The sequence below is a fragment of the Emys orbicularis genome, chromosome 4 (assembly GCF_028017835.1).
Source record: "Emys orbicularis isolate rEmyOrb1 chromosome 4, rEmyOrb1.hap1, whole genome shotgun sequence".
Classification (NCBI taxonomy): Eukaryota; Metazoa; Chordata; order Testudines; family Emydidae; genus Emys; species Emys orbicularis.
Window position 1 is genome coordinate 95,654,989 of NC_088686.1, and position 26,262 is coordinate 95,681,250.

The 26,262-nt window shown below is 38.5% G+C and overlaps 1 protein-coding gene across 1 annotated transcript in view; it reads right to left on the reverse strand.

Annotated features, from left to right (window-relative positions):
• CSTF3 (cleavage stimulation factor subunit 3) overlaps positions 1-26,262 on the reverse strand; it is a 78,167-nt gene that overhangs the window by 14,288 nt on the left and 37,617 nt on the right. The window contains exons 4-8 of the mRNA XM_065402954.1: positions 4,129-4,161; positions 3,541-3,638; positions 1,328-1,394; positions 1,194-1,228; positions 959-1,085 (exon numbers count right to left, since the gene is read on the reverse strand). Coding sequence (XP_065259026.1) covers positions 959-1,085; positions 1,194-1,228; positions 1,328-1,394; positions 3,541-3,638; positions 4,129-4,161 — 360 coding nt within the window. The remainder of the gene's footprint in view (positions 1-958; positions 1,086-1,193; positions 1,229-1,327; positions 1,395-3,540; positions 3,639-4,128; positions 4,162-26,262) is intronic.

The window sequence follows — 26,262 nt, forward strand, 5'->3', positions numbered from 1 at the left end:
TTTATCAAGTGAAGCTCAGCTCTGTTGGCCAGCACACCCCAGAGGTCAGAGCCAATGCCCTGGCTACTCCCATCCCCTCTCTGCTCACCTATGAGGGGTTAAGAGTAACAGCTCCACATATCTGCTCTGCCCCATTAATACAGATTTGCAATCTGGGTACTCAAGTAGGTGAGTAGGCTTTGTACACACTTATTCCCCTAGGTGGGCACATAGGACAAGTTATAATCTTGCCCCTTAAATAGATATATTAATTTTAAATTTCTGAGAAAGATAATCATATTCTTTAAACTCATCATGCTGTTCATTTAAATGGAATGAAACTCCCTCTGTATTTGCTACTTAAAATGCCTTACACACCTGATTATTAATTAAGGACATAAACTGGACTAGATCCTGCAAATTTTACTGTCTCCTGCAATTTGTTGAACACCATAAACTCCTACTGAATTCAGGCCATAAGGGAACTCTGTGGGGATATGGCACCTACAGAGTACAGATCAAATAAGCCCCTAAACACCAGCACACTTAGATGTTCAAAAGGCTCACGTTTTTCTTGACCCTTCACAATGGATATCAATATTAAAAAAATATATATATGTGACAAACTCTCCAATACAGCAGACAGGAAACACATGACACTATGTAACTTAAAACATCACTACAAACTATATGAAAAGGGAAAAATTATCTAAGTTTATCCAGAACAAACAGTCTGTAAGTGAAGAAATACAAAAAAACAAATTATCACACATAGGTACCTACTTCGTGCCTGTAAAATTCTTGCATGGATGCACAAAGAGCTCACCATTGTACATGCAAAACACGTATTGCACTACCTTTTATCTATTTGCACACATGTATTGGGTGGACACAATTCTGGGACTAACTTTTAGTAATTTTTAAGACAGGATTTTCTAAACAAACCTGAAATCACAAACAATTTTATTTTCTCAGTTACCTCTTCATATTTGTTATAATCTCTCCAGAGTTGTTCAATGTTGATCATTGGGTTCACACAACCTCGCTGGTAAACCCTACGAACAGCTGTTATCCTCTGGTTTTCTGCATAAGATCCAACTGCTTCTCTAAATAGTGAAGTGAGACACTAACATGTCAGTAATTAAAACACTGTAACTTATATAAACATTAAAATTACATGAATTAACTTTTAAAAAATACTTAAAAGTACTTACACTCCTTTCAAAAAATTGATGTAATCTACCCAGATCTATGTAAAAAAAAAAAAAAAAAAAACAGAAAAAAAAAATCACATCAACAAGCACTTAGTACAGTAATCAGAAATAATTAGTTAGATAACAACACATACCTGGTATGACATGATTTCCATGCCGATTTTATCCAGAGCAAAGTCATATGCCTGAGCCATTTTTTCTCTGAAAAAATGCCACAAATATTGAAAACATTCAGAGCTGGGACTAGGTTTTATCAATTTTAATAAATAGTATTCATTTAAAAAAATATTTTGCAACAAATTCTAAATATATATTTAAGTAAAAAAGGATAGTGCCGTAAAACAGGTGTTTGGTTTCCTTAAATTCCTGGCATTCTGTATTCAGACAATTACCACAAGCAAGGAAGTTAAAAGGAGAACTGGCTGGTTTAGTGCACTGATGGCAGTACATAATGCTCTCGGGTGCCTGGGCCTCTCTTCTTAGATGACTGGAGCTCACATATGCCATGTGCACCAGGAATAGAGAAGATATGGCCAGTTGCTCTATAAATATTCCTTGCTGACTGATTTACTTAGTGGCAATACCTGAAAGAGATTAGGAATCCCCGAGAAAGGCAAGAAAAAGCAGTTAAGGGCTAAAAGGAGTGGTTTGCAACCTGGTTTTACTTTGAAATGCCTTTCTTCCTGTCCCTCCATAAAAATGGCTTCTTTTTAATAATCAAAAGATTCCATGGGAAATTTTTTTTAAATCTTTCAGCCATCAACCCCTTGTCTTCCCCTCCCCTCCCTGCCAAAAACTGTAATTTTGTTTTCACTCTCCCTTTTTCCATCTTCACACCTCCCTTTTCACCCCCTTCCCCACAATTTTGCCACTGAAAAAAGGGTTAGGGAATTATAAGATAAAGGAAGGGTATGAACAAATACCAAAACAAAAAAAGTGATTTCTCTTTTTTTTTTAAATTGATATTTTTAAATTAAAAATTCTGATTTTTTTCATGAAATTTATTTACCATTTTTAACAGCACTAGTAATGAGTATGTATAGCTAGGTTAAGTGATGACTATGTGGAGAGAACATGACAACAACCGGCAGCTACTTAAAGTGTAAACATTAGGGCCATGTCTACACTACAAGCGCTACAGCAGCACAGCTATGGCACTGCAGCTATGCTGCTTTAGCGCCATAGGGTAGACGCTTCCTGCGGCAACAGAAGGAGTTTTTCCATTGGTATCACTAATCCACCTCTTCAAGCAGCAGTAGCTGGGTCGACAGAAGTATTCTGCAGTAACCTAGCCACATCTACATCAGGGATTAAGTCAGCTTAATTTTGATGCTTGGGGGTGTGAATTTTTCACACCTCCAAGTGCTATAGCTATGTCAACCTAACTTGTAAATGTAGGCCAGGCTTTAGGATGGAGAGGAATTATTTAGTGCAGTACACAGGAGTATTAGGAGAAATGGGATGAAAGAAAAGTTTAAGATGAATATCCAAAAATTCTTCCTGACACCATGATGTATTAAGTTCCAGGCCATGTCAAAACTAGAGTTCTTCAATTGTTCCCACCTTAAATATTGTATCTTGATTAAAGCTAACATTTGAGCTGTATTACTTGACCATCAATCCTGGTCTACAGAAGGCTTTTATTATTTGCCCCCATTGACCAGGAAGTTTAAAATTAGATTAGACCAGGCAAAAGATAATGTATGATAGGGAACAATCCCTCATTAGCAGGCAAATGGACTGGACAATTTACTTCTCTAACTTCTCTGGTTGTCTCAAGGAAGCAACTTTATCTGCTATTTTATATGGAGCATGAGCATGGCAACTGCCTACCAGAAAGAATCAAGGGATGTATTAGAGAAAATGTTTTTGGAACAGAGAGCAGGTGATATCTTATAGACCAGGGGTCTGCAACCTTTTAGAAGTGGTGTGCCGAGTCTTCATTTATTCACTCTGATTTAAGGTTTCGCGTGCCAGTAATACATTTAATGTTTTTAGAAGGTCTCTTTCTAGAAGTCTATAATATATAACTAAACTATCGTTGTATGTAAAGTAAATAAGGTTTTTAAAATGTTTAAGAAGCTTCATTTAAAATTAAATTAAAATGCAGAGCCCCCCGGACCGGTGGCCAGGACCTGGGCAGTGTGAGTGCCACTGAAAAATCAGCTCACGTGCTGAAGGCAGCACGCGTGCCATAGGTTGCCTATCCCTGTTATAGACCCATTATGATCAGCTCTCCAGGCTCAGAGCCAGGTTTGTCAAGACAAAACCCCTGTTCAATGCCTTGTAAAGGAAAAGAGAATCACCATCAAAACTAAAGAATTTGGAAAAAACCATTTTTACTTACTTGTAACTGGGTAGCTTTCCCTTGGTTTCACGTACATATGAAAGGTAACACTTCCATAAATCGATGTGTAACACTTTCATGAGGCATCTCTGAAACAACTGTTAATATGTGGAGAAAATGTGATCAGGAATCCAAGAACAGAAATTAGGTTTTTATATTATTTCTTAGAGCACCTCAATTAAAACCTTCTGTGTTATTCTGAGCTGAAATTTATTGGAAAGAATAACCTAAATTACCAACTGATTTGGTAAGATTATCTTCATGTTAGGTAGTCAGAACTGGAGAGGTATAAAATGCAGGACAATTGTTCTGGTGACCCCACTATTTACAGTGTGTTGACAGCAATAAAACCCACTTTCGTGATCATACTTCTAAGGTATCCTTGGATAAACTGGATAAAAAAAGAATGACTCAGATAAAATATTCAATGCAAGCTGCAGTTCTTTCCAATCTACTACCCCAGCCTAATGAGACGATACCTGGTCTCCTTATAAATATATATTTCATATGTAAGGTCCTTAGAATTTTTTGTTTAAAAAACAAAATCTTAAAAATTACATAAAGTATAGAATTTATTATTGGACTCACCTTTTCTACTTTGTCGTAATTTTTTGCTTTAATCTGTAGGGAAGCAGAAAAGAATAAATAAGTTGGAAAAATCCTATTTTTAAAGGTAAAAGTAAATTTTATATTCGCAGTGGTGAAATGGTTTAATTTGTCTTTGTTTAGAGTAATAATGAGTCCTACTCCACTGCTCTAGCCACTAGGCCACATTGCCTCCCAATATTTCAACACAACATAACTGCATAATTATTATTCATTGTACAAGAAGCCTATTTTTCTTGGCTATTTCTGTTTTTAGGGCCAAGTCTTAGTCAAATAAGGTTTACTTCATTGACTTCCAACAGGACCAGAATTTTGGCCTTAATGAGCATCCTTAATTATATTCAGTATTGGAAGTCAAATTTTCTAAGTTGGACACTTACTTTAAGGTGCTAAATTGTGGAATTAAGTGCACAAAACAGATACTAGTTACCTCTGTGCCCATCTAATCATCCAGATCAGGTTCTGGGCACCCCACCTTAACCACTCTAGTTTGAATATTGAGCTAAATGGGTCATTTCATTTATCAATCCACTATAACATTTGAATGATGTTCTGTAACATATTGCTGGCAAACATTAATACATTATGCTGAAAAGTGTATGTGTTAAAATAAACCTCTTGAAATGTTCAAACAAGAGTTGGCTGAATAACAAAGTATTCTTGAGTAAACCCAGTAAATTCAGCTCTCTCTCATTTGTGGAGTCATATTATTTATCATTTGCAAGTATGTTAGCAAATTCTACAAATTTCAGCAAGAGCGATTATTCATTCCAACTCCATACCAGAAGTGTGTTATTTTCCTCTTAAAAGTTTCAGTCATGAAATTAGAAAGCAGAAATATCCAGGGATTTACGTGACCAATCATTCACTAACTGAACCTGATTTCTGAGTAGTCATAGTTAAGGTTACTTTTTAGTCACGGGTATTTTTAGTAAAAATCATGGACAGGTCACGGGCAGTAAACAAAAATTCACAGCCTGTGACCCGTCCACGAATTTTACTATATACCCGTAACTAAAACTTGGGCCAGCGTTTCTCTGTGGGGGTGATCTAGGGGTGCCACGGGTGCTGGAGGAGATGGCCCAGGTCCCCTACTGGTGCTGGGGTGGAGAGGCAGGTGGCGGTGCGTGGCCTAGGACCCCCGCTGGTGCTAGTGAGGGGAGGTTGACGGCAGCGTGCGGCCCAGGACCCCCGCTGGGGCTGGGGGCGGTTGGGGGGGCTCAGCACGGTTCCCCACCCAGCTCCAATCAGCATGTCCCTGCAGCTCCTAGGGGGCTCCGCGTGCTGCTCCCACCACAAGTGCCGGCTCTGCAGCTCCCATTGGCTGGCAACTGTAGTCAATGGGAGCTGGGGGGTAGGGCCGGCGCCTGTGGGCGCGGACAGCGCGCAGAACCCCCTGGCTGGTCTGCCTAGGAGCTGCAGGGACATGCGGGTGGGAACCGGGAACCGCCCCCCCAAATGTAAGTGCTGCCCCGCACCCCAATCCCCTGCCCTGAGCCCCCTCCCACACACCCAAACTCCTGCAGGCAGCCCCTGAGCCAGCTGCACCGTCTGCTGCAGAAGTCTCAGAGGTCACAGAAAGTCATGGAAGCTTAGTCATAGTAAATAGATTCCAAACAACCAAAAGGCTCAAACTTGTTTGGTTGGTTACATTATTCAGCAAATATTTACAAATAATAAATATATTAGAAAAATTAAGGATCAGTTTGTGAATGTTCACAAACAGGAAAACGGCAAAATTTGCCAACTAGTTTTATGTGAAATAAGGAATTTGCTCTATAGTTTAGAACAAAATCCTGCTTTCCTATCAGTTACGGAACCAATCTTACACTACGAGGAAATGACTGTAAACTGCCAACACTGTAAGCCCAAACCAGTAGAGTTCCGCTTTCAACCCATAAATATTTATATTTTCACAGAGCACAGCAATAATAGTGATCTCTATGTGAGGCTGCTAATGACCAGCTGGGTTAACAGCCTTTGGTGTCACCTTGGACCATCTATTCCACTGGCCAGGAAACAAACGTTCCTGGTCAATATTTACGAAGTAAACCACAACAGAGTAAACTGCAATTCCCAAAGGCCCCAATCAGGATCAGGGCCCTATTGTCCTAACATATAAAGACCATGTTCCCTGACCCAAAAAAAAGAGAGAGAGAAAAATAATTCTACCAAGAAGTCAGAGAAACACCAGTTGCTTTTCACTAGTAACATGGAGACCATCTGTAACCTCTAGTGGGATTTTGAAAAAGTTGATGTATGTATTATAAATAACTGACGGCCCTGGAATAAATACATAGTTGAAGTCTCATAGACCTGCTTAGAGCTTAACTGAACTGCAGCATTACAGTCTGTGACAAACAGATCCTCTCAAGTTTATTACAGCCCTATATTTATGCTGTACACAATTAGTCCATAATTGCTACAAATATAAAATCAAAAGACAAAGGTCTCATCTAATTTTTAGCCCATTCGTTCCCACATAGTTCTGTGGTTGGAAGTTCATAAGGCTAATGAACAAACTAAATTATGCCTGTAAGTCATCCCAATATCGTCATATATAAAAGTTCAGCTTGATGCTAAGATTCCTTCCTATTACAGAAGCCATCCCAAGAACTGCAGCCTCTGGTTAGCTTTATAGTCTTATCAAACTAACTGGGATAATGTATGAATCTGTGATTTTGGTTTCTTTTAAATGGTTAAATATCTAGTTGTCATTTCTGCCTTCCAGCTTTATTTGCAGAAATACACTGAATGCATTTCTGAATGTTCAGTTTATGTCCTTAAGTATCTAGCTGGAATGGATACTTTGTCTTCTCAGGAGGCTGAGGGCCTCTAGTCCATATTTTTACCACTTCCAGAACTGATTATTATACTACCCTTTCCCCTGGCTTACCAGAAAATTTATACAAAAGGCAGCTGCTAGCTTTTTTCTGAATCATGAATGGTTTTCCAAGCCAATCAGCCAAGTTTGTGCCATTTCTCTTACATTCAAAGACAAAGCTCACAAATACCAGGAGGAACACAGAACTAGGAGAGGGATGAGAGAGCCCTTTCCCTTTAATTTATACAAACATCCCCACACGCAGAATGGAGCACTAAATACATTAACAAGCATCTTTGACTTATTTATGAATCTGGTAAAAAAGGGCAGCTGTACCATAAAATCCAAGGGACAGAATCACAATTCCACAAAGCTGACTGCTAATGAACAGTAACTGACAAACAGTATTATAATATCTTACGTAAGGAAATGGAAGCCTGCCCTTATCCGTGGACCTAAGTCTGATTAGACATGCAGATAAACTCTGTAATTAAACTGAGGGGAACACATACAGTAAATAATAAGTAATAGCGTCATCTTTCTAGGGTTAAAGCTATGAAGGAACCTTCCCCATAAAAGAAAGGAGAAGGGACATTAGCCACTTCCAGAATTCATCCTGTGGGGCCCAATATATTTCCATGCATATTTAAACATTTACTAGAAACACATGGGACTGATCTATTGACAGCCAAGTAAACATTTTACTAAAGCCACCTCCAAAAGCTTGCCCATATCCCATGAACAAAACAAACTATTTTGACTGAGCGTTACCAACTCCAGCAAACTTCCTGTGAATCATGCGCACCTTGTCAAAGACACAAAAAACAAATCAGTTGCTTCAATGTTAACAAACACATTGCAACAGTAATATTTCTTTATCAATTTTACCTTAAAGTGTGAACTGCTTTCCTAACTTTTAAAGACTATAAACAAACATGAGATATTAAGGAGATCAATAAACCCTATATCTTACTCCTGATTTTGACACAGGTCAATGACATCACATCACCTTTGCAGTCTCAACATGGCACCTGCTCCCTGCTTAATATTGGATCCAACTTAAGGTCTTGATTTTTCAGGTTTTCAGTGTACAGAAACCCATCTATCGTAGGACTGCCTCTCCTTCCTTGACCTGATCCTACTAGCAGCAGGGATGCTGGAGCTGACTCTACTGAAACTGGGATTTGCAAGCGCAGGAGACCTGCCTTCCTCAGTATCTGCCCCACAGCTCTGGAATGTCCTTTCTACAAGATACCCGTTGATCATGGATCTCATGACCTTACATTTCACTCTTAATATTGCTCTCATAACACTTTATTTCATCCAATAACTGCCTAACAGACAGTGAAACACACACCCAAGTAGAAGGCTCACAGTGTTAAACTATATTTGCTATCCTTTATTTGTGTAACTGACAGCTTTAAGTAAATTTGTTGCCTCTCATGACACCGATGAGCATGTGGTAGATAAAACAACGAGGAGTCCTCGTGGCACCTTAGAGACTAACAAATTTATTTGGAAATAGTCTTTATTAGTCTCTAATGCCACAAGGACTCCTCGTTGTTTTTGCTGATACAGACTGACATGGCTACTACTCTGAAACCTGCCACTATGTGGTAGATAGTTAAAATTGATTTTAAGGCTGCATTTTACAGGGCAGGTTGAGCTATGTTCAGGTCCACAGATTAGAAGACCTAACCACCCAGGTAAATATGGGCTAAATTTGCATAAATATGCTAAGCTATTAGCAGTCACTCCTTAAAGTAGAAGGGAGAAAGTCTGCAAATGTAAGTTCCATCTGTGCTAGAAAAAATATGCTTGCTGTAAAAAAAAAAAAAAAAAAAAAAAAGGATCCTTAAACCAAAAGGAATGGAAATTATTTAGCTTGAACAGCTATACTCCTGAATTTCAGGCTTAGTCAGAGCCAGCATCTTGATTCTCTTTGACGTTTTAAGGCCACTGCCTATCTAGGTTTATTAAATGTATATATCATTATATCCTCATTTAATTAACGCTGTCATGTAGCAGTGCATATTTTAGACCTTTCTCTCTCATTTGATTTGTAATATATTCTTCATGGCTCTTGTTTAGTTATAGCCATTAAACATTATGGAAGGAGTTCATACTTTAATGGAAAATTTGCAAAGATGCTATTTGAATTCTTTTATTTTGTAACTGGAGAGAAAAGTGCTGGAATATTTAAAAACAAACAAAAAAAGAAAGTTTGCACTATAAATCCTATTGCTCTTGTTTTTTCAGTGCTTTCAAAATTTTTACCGTTTAGCTATAGAGCCACAGGATAAAAGCTCTTGGCCTTTTCTCATTCTCCATGAGGAGGTAGAAATCCATGAGGACACAGTGAGCAAGGTCTGTTTTAATGTAGATGTACTTTCCTTATTATTTTAAAACACTAGGAAGATAGGTTTTAAAAGAGCTTGCAGAAGGCCTCAAATAAACATTCCTATTTATACACTCTGCTAGCTACCATTCATTTAGCTTCCAGAGACAGGGAAACAGGGATTTTGAATCAAGCATTGAAGGAAATATTATTTTGGGTTCTAAACTTTTAACAGCTGCATCAGCGGTTCCATTTACCCTTGCAGCCTCTTGCAATTCATCTGAATCACTCCCTCCTGCTGAATCTTCCTCTGAGGAGAACCCTAGCTTCCATTTATTCTCCCTATACTTGGAAAAGTTCTGTTCATATTTTTATTCGTATTTAGTGGCCAGTAGCACTTCAAGGACAGCATTTACCCAGAAGGTAACTTTTCCTTTGTTTTCTCATTCATTTGCAGGGAATAATTTCTTTTACAAGTGGGACAAGGGGCGGAAGTTGGACTAAAATACTTCCTACTCCATGTTGGTATAGGGACCCTAACACAGATACTGTCTCGCAATATTCCTGTTCCTTTGATGGCTTCCCACATTCCCAAGCAACCTGATTCCCATCCCCTCATTCCTGAATATTTGGAAATAAATTCAGGAACAAAGAGAGTAATTTAAACTCTGAGAATTCAAAACATGAAAGAAATATTACAGAGGAAATCTAAGAAATTAAAGACTGTGGACCTGATTCTGCACTGCCTTGAACCCTATAGAGTCATTTACACCTGTGCAGTGAGTGTAAACATTTACAATCACTTTGCACAGGCATAAATGACTCCACAAAGTCCCCTACCATTCCATAAGAGTATGTTTTTACACACAGAGTGCACAACATATACAGTACATCTCCCTTTCTACTCCTCTATAGAGGATTGTGCATTATGATGCATCCAATAACTATGTAATAAAAAAGCAGCTGGCCTCAGAAGAAGGCATTCGCTGCTATAACAGGCAAATCAATATTTAACAAAAGAAAATTTAAAAGTAGAGTGACCCTGCTGCCACGGGACACCTATAACCTCTGTGATAAGAGGCATCAGCTTTGCATACCTCCAGGTATGGAGTACCTATCTACTTCCACTTCTCACTTCTTCTTAATATAATTGGAACATTACGATGTTTGCATAACTTCTCTTAAAAATGCTTATCATGACACCTTACAATTATTTTAACAAAAGTCTCTCATGGGATGCAAACTTTCATGAAGGGTTTGATTCCATCCTATTTTTTTTAATTGCAGATGAATGGGCATAACTGTCAATAGCTTTAAAATTCTCAATTGTTTGTAAGGTCTTGGAAGCCTGAAAAGGACATCTTTAAGATTTGGGTCTAATCTTACAAAGTGTTGCGCATCTCTACGAAGTGAAGAGTGCCCTCAACTCCCATTAAAGACAATTGGAGGCGAGAGCTCTCAGCATCTCCAAGGAGGTCTTACAGGCTCATGTCCCTTGTCCTCTTCCATTGGGCTAATAGCGATTTTTGACTCTTGTTTCTAATGCAGGAGAAGCCCATGGGCCTTGGTTCTATTTACTTCTACTTATTATTGTAGAATCTTCATTAAGATCAGTAGAAATAAGTCACCATTCTTAGATCTGAGCATACGAATTAACTTTTGCCCCTGTTCCCCACACAACAGGGGGCACAAAGCGTTTTTTTTCTAAATCCCACAAGGGATCTAAAAATTGAAATGTATATTAAAAAAAAAATAAATAACTCCTAACGTAGTCCACCCTTTGGTCACTGACTAATCAGAAATAAACACTAGTGCAGGACTAGCCCAATTTTCTGCATGCCCAAAACAATATAGGGAGCAAGGGGAGTTCAAGACAGATGCAGGTCAGCTGGATTCTGCCACCTGTGGAGAGCCAGGGAAACACTGTTTTGCAGGTCATCTGTGACTTATATCGTCAACCAGAATAACCAGGAACAATGGGGGCAGTCTGCATATGTACCTACCATGATCAAGGCAAGAGCCCCAACCTGCAGCTCCCTGGACACCTACATTCAGTATGGGGGAGGGGGGGGCGCCCTAGGGCCGATCTCAGCAACTCTGCTTTGCTAGCTTATTAATGCTACAGCAACAGGTTATGGGGCATTATGCCTGTTGCTTAGTAACAGCCAAAAGCTGACCAATAAAACCCCAAGGCACAGTATTAGCCATCACATTATAAGCACTTTTAGGCCCAATTTTGTACCCAAAGTACTTGAACACCCCTTAAGAATATTTTTGAAAAGATAAAAGCAATACAAAGTTAGATTGTGCAAATGTATTCTGTTATGCATGTGTTACTGCTGTATGAAGAACCAAGGGAGCTCTCCACTACATGAGTTACAGCTGGTCACAGGAAGGCTGCCCCTATGATTAACATTCAGAGTCCAGTGCAATGTGAATACATCAGCAGAGCTGACAATTTTAGAAGAAAGCTACTCCTGTGTATTTCAGACATATGCTGATTATATAGAAAAGTTACTAGGTACTGTATCTGTCAAAAAAACCTTTACTCTGTTTTTAATAAATATTTGAGATGCTGCAACTGAATTCTTTCCTTAGGAAAAAATACCTGCCCCCATTACACTGATCATCAGTTTATTAACCATTAATAGTAGATTGCTGTAACTGATTATAAAAAGCATAACAGGCACCAGATACTGCCCCCTTCTGCCTCAATCAGCTTGCTTTGTGCCACTGGAAAGGTGGAGAGGGGGAATGGCCACATCATCTGTGCTGGAGCTTCCCTAATGTAGTGCAGTCACCACAGGTACTAACTTACAGTTCTTGGCTTCAGGGCCATGTCAAGATTGGGGGACAGGACATAGCCAGAGCACACCTCACTCTGGCTATGCCAAGCAGGCAGAGTTTCGAGCAGGACCTAGGCTGCTCTAATCATTGTCAGGTTAGGGATGGCATAAAACTAGGGTGACCAGATAGCAAGTGTGAAAAATCGGGATGGGGTGGGGTGGGGGTTATAGGAGCCTACATAAGAAAAAGACCCAAAAATCGGGACTGTCCCTATAAAATCGGGACATCTGGTCACCCTACATAAAACCAACCTCAAGATCAGGGAGTCAAAACCAACTCTCTGATCGCTTCCCACAGGCTATACTTAGACGAGACTGGGTGCAGGAGAGAATCCAGGTCTAATTTACTGTGTGAAAAAATTAACATGTTCATGAAGTCTAAAAACATACAACATAAAGGTAAGAGAAGTGTGTCACATTTCGGACCAGACAATACAAATCTCAAACCATTTCTTTCAAATGCTTTCTACTTCTATAAATATTTTTAAATATTTTTAAGATAGAGGCAGCCCATTTTGCTTCAAGCAGCAATGGTTTACAAGTTTACAGCATGAGAATACAACAGCTCCAATTTATTTGTATTGCAAGATTTATTTATTTTTAAATCTGGGTGCTACTGAGAATGACAAACATGAGTAAAAGTGTGATAAAATCCATTCAGAAGAAAAAGTATTTTCAGAGTATACAAAAAAATTATGATTTTTCCTCAGTAGGAATATTAAATAAAAAAAATTAAATCAACTAGACTTTTAGTACCTGATTCTAACCTCACATCTACCTTACACCAGTGTAACTACACTGAATTTCATCAGAGTTACTTCTGATTTACAAAGCTGAGAGCTCAAAAGCAGGCCCTTTGGATTTATTAACTATTAGTGGGTTCTGGGTCTAGTTTTCTCTCCAGGCTAACATATGAAATCTTCTAAAAATAAAAAAATTAAGCTACTGACAACTATTTCTGAGACAGTTGCATCTAGCCACCATCTTGCTGAACAAGGATCAATGTGCAAGGACCTAATATGTATTTATAATTCTCAGAGATAGATTTAGGAGGTGATGTGTAGGCAAACTCTGAGATCCACTTACACCCACAGCTACCATATAAAGGACTCTGAGTTGGTGTGTAATTTACATGCTGAAGAGCCTAAAGAATTAAAGGAGAATGCTCTACTTTCACTTCCACCTTCTTACATCCTGTTTCATGCTTTTCTTAATACCCGTCTGCTTTCTTACTCCTCAGGACAAGTCAGATTATTTTGAATTCTCAGATTCTTCAGTGGACCAAAATACAAAGTGATGGGTAAGAAGGGGTCTGATTCTAATAGGAGACTAATTTGATGTAACATACTTGTTTGGGAGGGAGGCAGGGAAGAAAATATAAACTGCAATTTAAACTCACCTCTAACTTTAACCCTTAACATTTAAATAAGTAGTGTTCTTGGATGCAGCTAACACTGTAGACTTTTCATTTTTGATACCTGCAATCCTATTTTATCAAGATAATACTCAGGTTAAGTTGAAATTAAATTAAAAAAACTGAGATCTGTTCCTCTACTGCAGCTGTGATGAAATGGGTTATGAAACTATTAAAGTAGGATTATATTTGGATATTAATATTTAACACTTTACAAATATTCACAAAATTAATTCTCATCTCTTTTGTGAACTACATGTTACCTCTATTTTACTGATAGGGAAATAGAGGTAAAGAAGTTAAGTGATTTGACCATAGACACAGGAATAGACTTCAATAAAGTCAGGATTGGAATTTTAGGAATTACTGATATAATAGTTCCTTTATTTTTATCCTTAAAAAAAGACAAACCCTGCAAATTAAGCTAATCCCAGCTTTATCATCATGCGTGTGCATAATTTTTATCCTTGTCCTCCCTACCTCTGTTACCTTCAATTTTTGTGCCTTGTCTTAGTCCAAATCATAAGCTCTTCAGGACAGGGAATGTCACTTTGTATTTCTACAGTTCTCAGAACTACAGAACCCCAGTCTGACTGGTGCACCTGAGTGCTTTTGTAATAATAAATAATAGAAAAAGGAGTTCCTGGCTCTTAGTTCTGTGATCAGACCATCCATTATAATAGAAGATTCATTTCAGCTCTGTATTTCATACATCCAATCATAAGTAATTCTTATTGTCCAGTTCAATTGTTACAAAATAAACGTATTATACTATAAGAACAAGAAGCTCATACTCATCATTTTACAACAGGGACAAATTTTGCCCTAAGATGTGTTTGCACAACTCCTACTACAAAATCAATGGCAAAATTTAGCCCATCTATTATGATGCTGTAGTGCATGGATTTTAATTGGCTTCTAAAGGGGTTATTTATAGTATGCACAGGATAAGTTCTTACACTATGTTACCTATAGAATTAAATCTCAAGATTTATCAACAGTCAACAATTCTGAACAGAAGCACGAAGGATTTTTGTTTTTAAGACAGGTTTTCAGCATTCCATCTTCACACAATAGGACAGCAAGGCTTGTCTACACTGGAAACTGAACGACAAAACTTTTGTCGTTCAGGGGGTGTGAAAAAAAAAAACCACACCCCCCCAAACGACAAGAGTTTTGCCGACGAAAAGCGCTGGTGTGAACGGCGCTTTGTTGGCAGGGGCGCTCTCCTACCGACAAAGCTACCGCTGCTTGTTGGGGGTGGAAGTTTTTTCTCGGTGGAAGAGCTCTCTCCTGTCGACAAACATTGGCTACACTGCGCGCCTTTTAGCTGCATGGATGTAGCAGCACAGTTGTGGCGCTAAAAGGTGCATTGTGTACACAAAGCCTAAGAGTACAGCATCTGACCCCTAAGGAAAAAACTTCAACCCCTTCACCTCTTCCCTACTCATGACTCCTCCTCCTTACTGCCTCTCCAATAGGAGACCTCTCCTATTTCTCTAGCACCCTGTTCCTTCCATGATTGCTGTATAAGTTAGACTTTCTGCTTGGGAAATTTGGGGCTAATTCTCCCAACTCCACTTTCTCTAGCTCATCTCCCTGCATGTGGTTGTTCTGACATCCATGCCAAAAATTTTTGCCCCCTTTCCCCCCACCTCAGCCTTTGCCGCTGCTAGGTGTATCCTGCTCCAAGAGGATTTATGGGATGAAATGGCAGAGTGGATATGGAAAAGGAGGGATGGCAGTAGTCCCAAACAGACCTTGTCTTCCAGTGGCCACAAACTATCCCATCACTCCAAAAGAGTAACCGCAACTAACATAGGGGTGAGGGGAGAATCTTGGAAGATATAGGGACTAGCTGGTTTTCTAATGGCTAATTTAAATATACCTCTACCCCGATATAACGCTGTCCTCGGGAGCCAAAAAATCTTACTGCATTACAGGTGAAACCGCGTTATATCGAACTTGCTTTGATCTACCAGAGAGCCTCCCCCCCCCCCCCCCCTCCGGAGCACTGCTTTACCGCATTATATCCGAATTTCTGTTATATCGGGTCACGTTATATCGGGGTAGAGGTGTATTGTATAGTGCCACAGCAGCAATACGATCCTGAAGTCAAATTTGCTATCGACTAAGTTCACCGTGACAAATGTCTAACATGTCTGAAGAAATGTTGTTCCTGCACAATGAAGTTACTGCAAAACATACTGCATGTAAAATACCTTCCACTTTTTTTTTTTTTTAAATATACCACATACCAACACGTTTCAGTATGTGATTTTATATGTGGTACACACAAGAATATTTAAACTATGTATTTATTTGAATGAGCAGTAATTGCAGGTCTCAATTTTTCTTTATTCAAAAACAATTAGAGTTCCATGTTAAAACTCAACCTTCATGCAATTTATAGGTGAGAATTTAAATACACAAAAATCAGGTTTTAGCCCACGAAAGCTTATGCCCAAATAAATTTGTTAGTCTCTAAGGTGCCACAAGTACTCCTGTTCTTTTTGCTGATACAGACTAACACGGCTACCACTCAAAAGATTTAAAGTTACCATTCCCAAAAGAAAATAACCTGGCTACACTGAACTCATCCACACATTCAACACATTTTTCTGTCTCATCTACTTGTGCATTTTTCATTGAGAAAAACTAAGCTCTTTGGGGCAGGCATTGTCTTTTTACTGCCTAACTGTATATTGCCTAGCACAACGTTTCTCAAACTGGGGTCCGTGGACCCCTGGAGATCTGCGAAGGTACTCCAGGGCGTCTGCCAGTCCCACTGATCAACTCCTCCCCCTCCCATCCAGTGCTTCCTGCAGGCTGGGGAACAGCTGTTCAGCAGCATGCAGGAGGCGCTGGGAGGGAGTGGGAGGGGTGGGGATGGAGCATGCTCAGGGGAGGAAAGAGGGGCAGGGTTGGAGCAGGGGCGGGAAGAGGTGGGGCGGTGTGGGGCTTTGGGGGAAGGGGTGGAGTGGGGGCAGGGCCTGAGCAGGGGGTTGGGGTTCATGAAAAACTTTAAATCAAAATGGGGGTTGTTGGGTTCCTAACGTTTGAGAACCGCTGACCTAGCACAATGGGGTCCCATTTTCTAACTGGGATGTCTAGGTCCTATTACAGTACAAATAATAATAGTAGTAATAGCATATGTACTAATATTTGGCTTTGTTAAATGTTGTTTGTAAAAATGCTGGATTTGCTCTAGAGAACTGATGTTCTCATTTTACCCACAAACAGGTACAGCCATTTTCTATGCTGTACCTGTCTTGTGGGTAAAATGAGATCATCAGTTCTCTAGAGCCAACCCAGCATTTCTGAATTGCCAAGCTTCCCTACACTGACCAACGGTAAGCTTCATCCTTGACCTGGGGGACCATTTGTAAAGTAACAGGTTAGTTTGTTCTTTATGCACATTCAGTCTTTTTCCTGTCTGCTCAGACTGCCAGCATGCCACTTAGTACTAATTCTGGTATCTCATTGGGTAAGCACCTGAGAGGACCAAACTCATTTCACATGGGCCAGACAGCCACCAGCCATTAACAACTTTGTTGTTACCAACCTAGGGTCTGTTCAAATAAGTGATGTAGAGATGAAAGGCTCTACAGTGGCAACAGAACATAAATGTCTCACAGAGTATCAAAAATATCTATATACAAGAGGGCTGATTTGATGGCTCTAATAACTACTTCTCGATTTTTGAATACTTACCATCTCAACCAATTTGCTGCATTAACAAGGAGTTTTATAGATTCCAAATGTGTCAGATTTTTCAGGGACTAAATGATTTAAATGCAGGTTCCTAATTTCTATATAGTACCAGGACAAAAACTACAGCCTTAGAAGCCAAAGGCATGCAGTGCTCCTTTACTAGGACCTGTGTAATATACTCATGGAAGACTGAAATGACAGATTCAAATTCTGCAGCAGTTCTACATGCAAATCAAATCCTAAATCACTGCAAAATATTAGCTGTAGTTTTGTCCCCCTGTTACCCTAAATTTCACAATAAGACATACTGAAGGATAATTAAGAGCTAAAACTTAAGAAATGAGAGGTGGAAAAAAAACCTAGATAAAGGAAAGAGTAAAGATAGACAGGAAGAAAAACCCCTTTTACATGGATCAAAGAAATACATTTTCCTTAAAATTACAATAAAAATTTTCTTTACAAGTCTCATCATGTTAGTGTACATTTTCCCTTCTTTATTTCCATTGTTTTGTTTTGAAGTGAAGTCTTGCTCTGAAAGTGACTCTAAAATGGCTTTGTTGGGTTTTAAAGTTCTTGTCCGTTTCTGATTCCAGATCAAATTAGTTCATCTTACATGTAAAAAGGAGTTTCTTCTGTTAGTGCTAGAAGTTCAATTTAGGATTATTTCTACTATCACATGTACTTAGTTCTAAAGCATCCATCACTGTAGTATCACATCAGCACCTGAAAGCCAAGCGGTGTTCTTTTTACCTATTACCAGAACAACACACAATCAGTCCCCTTGCTCTGTAGCTGTATTGGCTCTTCAGTGGTAAGAGAACAATTTGTTTTTTGTCATGCAAGACAGCAGCAGCTGTGACTCTGCATCTACTAGAAAGCTGAGCTGTTGAGAGTAAGAAACTGTCATTATATAGTCACTCTTCTCATAATTATCCTTTGAGTTTTATAGTTTATTTTCCTGAAGGAAGTGTAAGATGGAGGTGTTTGAAATGAATGGAAGACCTTGCTTTGCCACATTTAGAAGATTTTTTCTCAATCTAATGTGAATAGTCACTTTGTACATGTTCACAATAAAGACTATTTATAAGAAATTAAATATGAACACATTTTCTTTGAACATTCTCCAAAGAATTGAGAATGTCGTTTCAAATGAACTATAAAAGGATTATATTTCTGTATCGTCAATTTACCCAATTACTATTCACATAAATATAGCAATAAAGAATTTGAAGAGTATTTAGCAAAATTAGGAACTTTTTACTTTCAAACTATGCACCTTGTGTTATCTTGTTTTGTGTTATGAAAAGGAGAAAATGGCACTTAGTACCCCCACCCGAGCCTGCCTGGTGACAAAGGGAAATCTGTTTGTCTTCAGAGACCACAAAGAACTCAGTGGAAATTCGCTCATTAGTTACTGCTTCTTGGAATAGCAGAAAGCACCCCTCCATGAGGAACGAGAGTGACATGAATGGCAGCATTTCTCTTTAGGGAGCCAACCTGCCAAGGGAAGGTGGGAAAATAATAAGAGTATAGAGGGGCAAGGCCTTTCCAGGAATGGCCTGGTATATACAAGGATGTCTTCTGCTTTTCTCATGGATTCTTGGAAACCTGCAGCCCTCTACAGCCTCAGCACTCCCCTCCCCCTAAGGGGACAATCAAACCGGATGGCAGCATGTAGTAGCCCTTTCTGTCAGAGATCTTTGTTTCCACAATCCAGATTAATGAACTTTATACATCTTTTTCCTTAAAGCCAAAGCAGCAGACTAAAGAAAGAAAGGCTTTCATATTGGTGTTTCCACCATCCAACACTAACCATCAGAACCCTTAGTTGGAAACTCTGAAGAAAATATATTATGCTTCACTGGAAGCTAGGTTAAATCCTTCTAAGAAAGGCCTATGTAAGATTTGAATAAATGAAAACCAATTTGCAGATGACAAGTTTCTCTTTCTGCTCACAGAATCTACTGATTTGATCCAATATGCTACTTTAACTAAATCTCCAGTGTAAGATGGGAGGAATGAATTCAAGGTCACATTAAAATGCAAATTCCTGAAGTATATAAATCAAGTCTGCATTCAAATATGACAGAGAAACACCAACACTCAGAATCTGGGTATACCCTAATCATCAAGCTTTAGGTGAAACATGGGCTGCTAACCTTCCTAATTACATCCCCTAAAGGAGAAAAAAATAAAAGGGCACAACAACCTTCACTGAAACAGAAATTTCCCTCCTCTAGCAGCTAAGAATATGCTTTTGAATACTAAGGGCTTTTCTGCACATTGAGTTATTCCCGAATAGCTCTTCAGGAGCAAAAGTGCATTGTTCCCATTTATCTTAATCCACTTTGAATGTGGATTATTTAAACAGAAATAAACATTCCAAAATAAGAATGTCCATAACTGCTATTCAGGAATATTATTCGGGAGTTATTCAGGAACAGTTACTGCTCTTTAAATTCACAGCCTACCTTAATCCAAATTAATTTTAAAGACCTGGAAAGCCTTAAGGACCGATTCATTTTTGAGCTTTCTTGGAAGAATTTAACAACCCACACTATGGTGTAATCTTGGTCACCACCTTAGCATTCCACATTCTACTACAGACTTCAGACAACACAGTTGTAGTTTGGTGCTTAAAACTGCAAGCTGCTGAATGCCTTCAATTTCTATGGAAGTTGAACAAAAATTAAGGGTGCTCAGCACTTTACAGAAAGAGGCCCACTCTTTATAGTGATAGTCTTAGAAGCTATCATACATTTCAATAACCTCAGTCTACAAGATACAAGCTAAGTCTTTATGGAGAAAAACTAATTAAAAAAAACAAACAAAACAACAAAAACAGAGTGATTTTCTATTCTGGACTTTAAAAAACAAAATAACCAACAGGAAATGGCACTGGGTTGCTATTACTAATTAACTCACCCTTAAAAAGTTATTTCTCTTTGAAAACTCTCCCCTCCTACCCACTATTTATGTTGGCTTTATTTATTTATTTATTTATTTCAACTTGGATAATGACAAGTCAGTTTCTTAGATTCATTCTTCTCCCTTTCTAGTCTATACTGGATTCCTCATTCACTCCTTTTTTGAAGAATCCCTGATCATGGTGATCTTCCACTCATTGATCCACAACTTTCTTCAAGACTTTCTCAAATCAGTGCAGTTACCAGACATTTCAACTTGGACCACTGGTTTGCTCTATTTGTCCATTGTCAAATATAATGCAAGATAATACACTCTCTCTGGATGTATTCAGATGGAACAATCCATTTTATGAACACAATCTTTTCTTCTACCTTCCACTTCTCTCTACTCAGATTCAGTCCTCTCGTGTTTGAAATTTTCCTTAATTTCAGCTGTAAGCATCTCTTGCATAAAATGGTAGAAAAGTCTTCAACATCCCAGATGATCATGTTACACATCCAGCCTCAACTTCTATTTCACCTTTCTGAACAGCTTATATTGCTTACCCATATGTGCCACCTCCAGGTCAACAGCAAAAAATATAAACATTACACAACTCACTGTAGCAGACTGCCTTGCTTCCCTTTGCAAGAGTTATTTTATTTTTTTCTCCATTTCTCTGCTCACTTTTCTTAGTTCTATTCACTGTAGTTCCCATTTCACTCCCTATTTCTCAGACTTTGTAATCTACTACAATGACAGTGAAAAAATACTGAACACACATGGGAGTTGTTACAAGTCTATGAAAGTATTCATAGATATTAAGCATAATTCAATTAACAAACCGACCTACTGGTATTCTTTGCCGCTGTTAAGAGGCATATCATCTCTCACACACACATTCACAATGCCTTTACAACCAGAACTAACACTGTAGTGCAGGGATTGGCAACCTTTCAGAAGTCGTGTGCCAAGTCTTCATTTATTCACTCTAATTTAAGGTTTCACATACCAGTAATTCATTTCAACATTTTTAGAAGGTCTCTTTCTATAAGTCTATAATATGTAACTAAACTATTGTTGTATGTAAAGTAAATAAGGTTTTTAAAATGTGTAAGAAGTTTAATTTAAAATTAAATTAAAATGCAGAGCCCCCCAGACCGGTGGCCAGGACCCGGGCAGTGTGAGTGCCACTGAAAATCAGCTCGCGTGCCGCCTTTGGCACATGTGCCATAGGTTGCCTACCCCTGCTGTAGTGGTTCACTTATCAATAGAAGGATGTGATTGAAGTTACACTGCCATTGAAATTAAAAAAAAAAAAAAAAAAATCAATATAGCACATATGGAATGCAAAATCATTCCCTCAACATGCCAAGGTGCAATGGGATGAATTGAAGATTGAAGATCTTTTACCACTAAATGTTATTTGAAGTTAATTTTAAGGTTGTGTCACAAAAGCAAAGAAATTAAAAAATAAGATGGATACACTGTAGTGATTTCATTGGGCCTAAGTAATGCAGGGGCCAGATTAGTGCAACAGGTAAAGTACTATAAAGTGTACACACCTTATGCAGCAATATCTGGAAGAAAGGTGAAGTACCAATTACTCTAATTCAGTGTCATTATATAGATTTGTTTCCCATCATGGTATTTTAAGTTGGTTTTGCATATATATTCCTTGATTTGACTGAACACTGAAAAATCCTCTAGTTTGCTTTTGAATTAAAAAATGCAAAGGGGAATAATTGTTTGTTTATAATACCAATTCTTCGCAGATCTAGTTAAGATTAAGCTGATCGCTTTGTTTTTTAATTAATAATGTTACTGGAGTGCCTCTTTTCAGATCCAATTACTTGTACCCATATAGTATATCAAGAACACAAAATAGAGAAGTATAGCCTATACAAACCTACTACAAGGTGGATGTACAACTGGTTGAAATAGCATACTTAGGCTAGGCTACGTCCTCACTACGGGGGGGGGGTCGATTTAAGATACGCAAATTCAGCTACGCGAATAGCGTAGCTGAATTCGACGTATCGGAGCCGACTTACCCCGCTGTGAGGACAGCAGCAAATCGACCTCCGCGGCTCCCCCGTCGACGGCACTTACTCCTACCTCCGCTGGTGGAGTACAAGCATCGATTCGGGGATCGAATGTCGCATCCTGACGAGACGCGATAATTCGATCCCCGAGAGATCGATTTCTACCCGCCGATTCAGGCGGGTAGTGTAGACGTAGCCGCAGAGTAATCATCAATGGTTTACAATCAAGCTGGAAAGGCATATGGAGTGGGGTCCCGCAGGAATCTGTCCTTGGTCTGGTTCTAATCAATATCTTCTTAAGTTATTTGGATGATAGAGTACACTTACAAAGTTCGTGAATTATATCAAGCTGTGAAGGATTGCAAGTGCTTTGGAGGACAGAATTAGTATTTATATGTTCTTGACAAATTGGAGAAATAGTCAGAAATAAGCAGGATAAAATTGAATGAAGAGAAATGCAAAGTATTACACTTAGGAAGGAATCATCAATTGGAAAGATACAATATGGGAAATCCCTGCCTAGGAAGGAGTACTGCAGAAAAGGATTTGGGAGTTAAACAGGATAAAAAAATGAGTAAGACTCAACAATGTAATACTGTAGCAAAAAGAACCTCATTATGGGCTGTATTAAGCTGGAATGTTGTAAGGAAGACACAAAAAGTAATTCTTCCACTCTACTCAGCACTGATAAGGCCTCAACTGGAGTACTGTATCCAGTTCTGGACTTCATACTTCGGGAAAGATGTGGACAAACTGGAGAAAGTTCAGAAATTGATTAAAGGTCTAGGAAATAGGACCTAAGAGGAAAATTTGGGGGGAAAAATTGTGTTTAGTCTGGAGAAGAGAAGACAAATGATAACAGTTGTCATGCATGTAAACAGTTGTTAAAGAGGAGGGTGACAGGACAAGTAGTAATGGTCTTAAACTGCAGTAAGGGAGATTTATTTTAGACATTAGGAAAAACTTCCTGTTAGGGTAGTTAAGCTCTGGAACAAAATTACCTAGGGAGATGTAGAATTACTGGAGGTTTTTAAGAATAGGTAACGCAACCACCTGTCAGGGATGGTCTAGATGGCACTCAGTCTTGCCTCAGAGCAGGGGACAGGACAAGATGACCTACCGAAGTCCTTTCCAGTAAATTTCCATTATATTACATGTAAGTAAATCATACTCGTATTTAGTTTTCTTAAGTCTTATGATTTTTCCACTCTAATTTCCTTCTGACTACATATAGTATCCCTTTCAAATGGAAGTATCAATAGAAAAGCCCAAATAAGCAGACTATGTGCCTTGAGAAATATGGATTGCATGGTATTTTACAAATCTAATCAAGTACTAGACAAATATTTGTTGAATGAGGTTACCAAATGTTGCAAAAGTTTGAAGATACAGTTGAATGATTGTTCTGTGTTTATTTAAAGAATCACCAGGAAGATTATATGAAAAGGCAAGCTTAGAGACCAGCTGGCATCTGACCAAATTAAGATTTTACTTCTTTTAACGTGACATTTGACTCTAAACACATTTAAGAGCAGGAAACAACCTAGAAAAGCACTAATTACTTCCATCAACAATGGGCTTAACATCTCCTGGCTGACTTTAGCTAATCAGGAAGAAGAATGGTTCATACACATGAATGGTAGGACGGAACTATTAAGTACTGTCGTATCTCAAAGAGACAGTGTGTCAATTTTATCCGAAGACTGTGCATTCATCCCCTCACATGCTGACATATACTGCAACAGGGCTCTCTTCTCACTACGAAAAGAAAAGCCACCACAGTGAGCAATGGCTTAACCGGTGAAGGGCCACAAGCAGATCAGACTGAGGAAACCACCACAACCCAAGATGTAGTTCTGCCAGATAATTCTTCACCCTCACTATAGAGGAAACAAAGAAGCCTCCTTGGCTTCACACAGTATGCAAGTGCTTGATTGGACTCTGACTGTTGTCTTTTGCTAATATACCAGGGTTCGTTCCTTAAAGATTAAATTTACTGCATATAAAACCAATGTGAAACAAGAATGGTGCAAAAAGAAAGGAAGGCTTAGGAGACATTTGGAGGATGGGATTGTACAGCAAATAACTCTACCACCTCACTAATTTATTGCAGGAATAGTCCAAAGACAAGACAAATAACAGCTCCTAACACTGTGATGGAACTCAACTAAAAAGATCAGTCTCCTAAAACTGAACATCAAAATTGGTCAACTACACTAATACTTGAAGCAACAAGCTAGACATCAGATCAAAGGAAAAGAGGAATCAATCTGGAATTCCAAGACCAATTCAAAGAACTCTCTACTTATTTTATCTTATTAGAGAATGGGGCTTACATACAGATAGTGCCTTAACTCATTACACACTATATAATGTTGCACTCATAAGTTCATATATGACAAAAGAAGTACTGCACTCCATGGAAAGTACAGTGACTAAAGCAGAACTCAAGAATACTGAGCTGTATTATAGGAAGGATGGCCTTGTGGTTAAAGTACTGGAACGCAGATCTGGCTTCGGTTCCCAGCTCAGTCATGGGCTTCCTGTGGAACTCCGAGCAATCACTTAATCTCTTTGTCTCAGTTGGCCATTTATGAACTAGGGGCAGTAATCCACCTCACACAGTGCTGTGAGAACAAGCTGATGATTGTGACATGTTCAGATACTACAGTGATGGGGCAATGTAAATACGGAAAGCCTCAGCTGATATGAAGTGATTTTTTTTTCTGCACATATATCCTCTGGAGTCCTAAAGCCAACTCCATCAAGGGCCAATCAGAAAACCAGGAACTTCTCCAGTGATTTCCACCACACTAACCAGAAAGCTTCCCCATTATTAGTGACTGGAAGGTCATGTTTAATCTCAAGAATTTGAAAATTACACAAGAAAACCTCATTTCTACACCTGCAGTCTTTCAGAAACATAGCAAAACAGTTAATTATGGAATACAAAACTAGCATCCAATGGAGAGAATTAATGGTTTCAGATGAATTTTCACCATTTCTGAATTTTGCTGCTGAGTGTCTTCTCAATAATCAGTCGCCTCACGTACTGCAGGTTGGATACTCAGGGCCTGATCCAAAGCCATGAAAGACAACAGAAGTCTTTCCATTTACTTCATTGGACTTTGGATTAAGCTCGTCATAAGGCTGAATTCATGACTTTCGGAAGTTCTGTCCTGGAATTTACTGGAATAGTGTTTACTCTGCAATTGTAAATAGTGCAGCTACTCAGGGTGGATTTAAAATATGAAAAAACCTTCACAATTCAATTACAGGATATTCAAGTCCTGAACTCCAGGACTGTTTCCCTCCACTGAAAGCAGGAAGAAAAAAAAAATAAAAATAAAGGAAGACAAGATGTTTACAACCGTTTATTTTCTACCTCCACCTGATGTGTAGGGAGGTTAAACTGAACCGTAAAAGGCAGCCCATGTTGGGAATTAGAACCAATCATATTAGTATCAATTAAGCAGAAGAAAACGTAGAAAGACATGGTCAGAAGCAATAAGGCTATTATGGTAAATGCAATCTAATTATTTTTAATTAAGGTTGTTCTCTTCTTTTCAAGTTAGAAAACGTGTTTGCATGGTTTGACAACATAGCAGCACTGTGTCATACCACTAATTGTTATTTTATGTCATAATTTATAGCTGGAGAATAGAACCCATAAGTTACATTCAAACTAATAACTTGAGCACAACAATACTTAACACCATTAGGAAGAGGGAGTAACAGTTTATTAGGCTCAATTTGACAAAAACATGAAAAAGGAAAATGAAGGGGCACTGTAAAAGTAGTTTAGTCCAAAATTTAGGTTGAGGGATTATTTTTATTTTTGTAAACACAAAACCTAAAAAACAGATGTTTCATAAAATTAATAAATAATTCAATCACTGATGCATGTACTTATTTGTATAAGTATCAGAAAATTAAAGTATTAAAGTAAGGAAATGCAGCTTTTATCTTTACAAACATCCACACAGTCCATTAAATATATGGAAAAATTACATAATCAGTATTTTAAA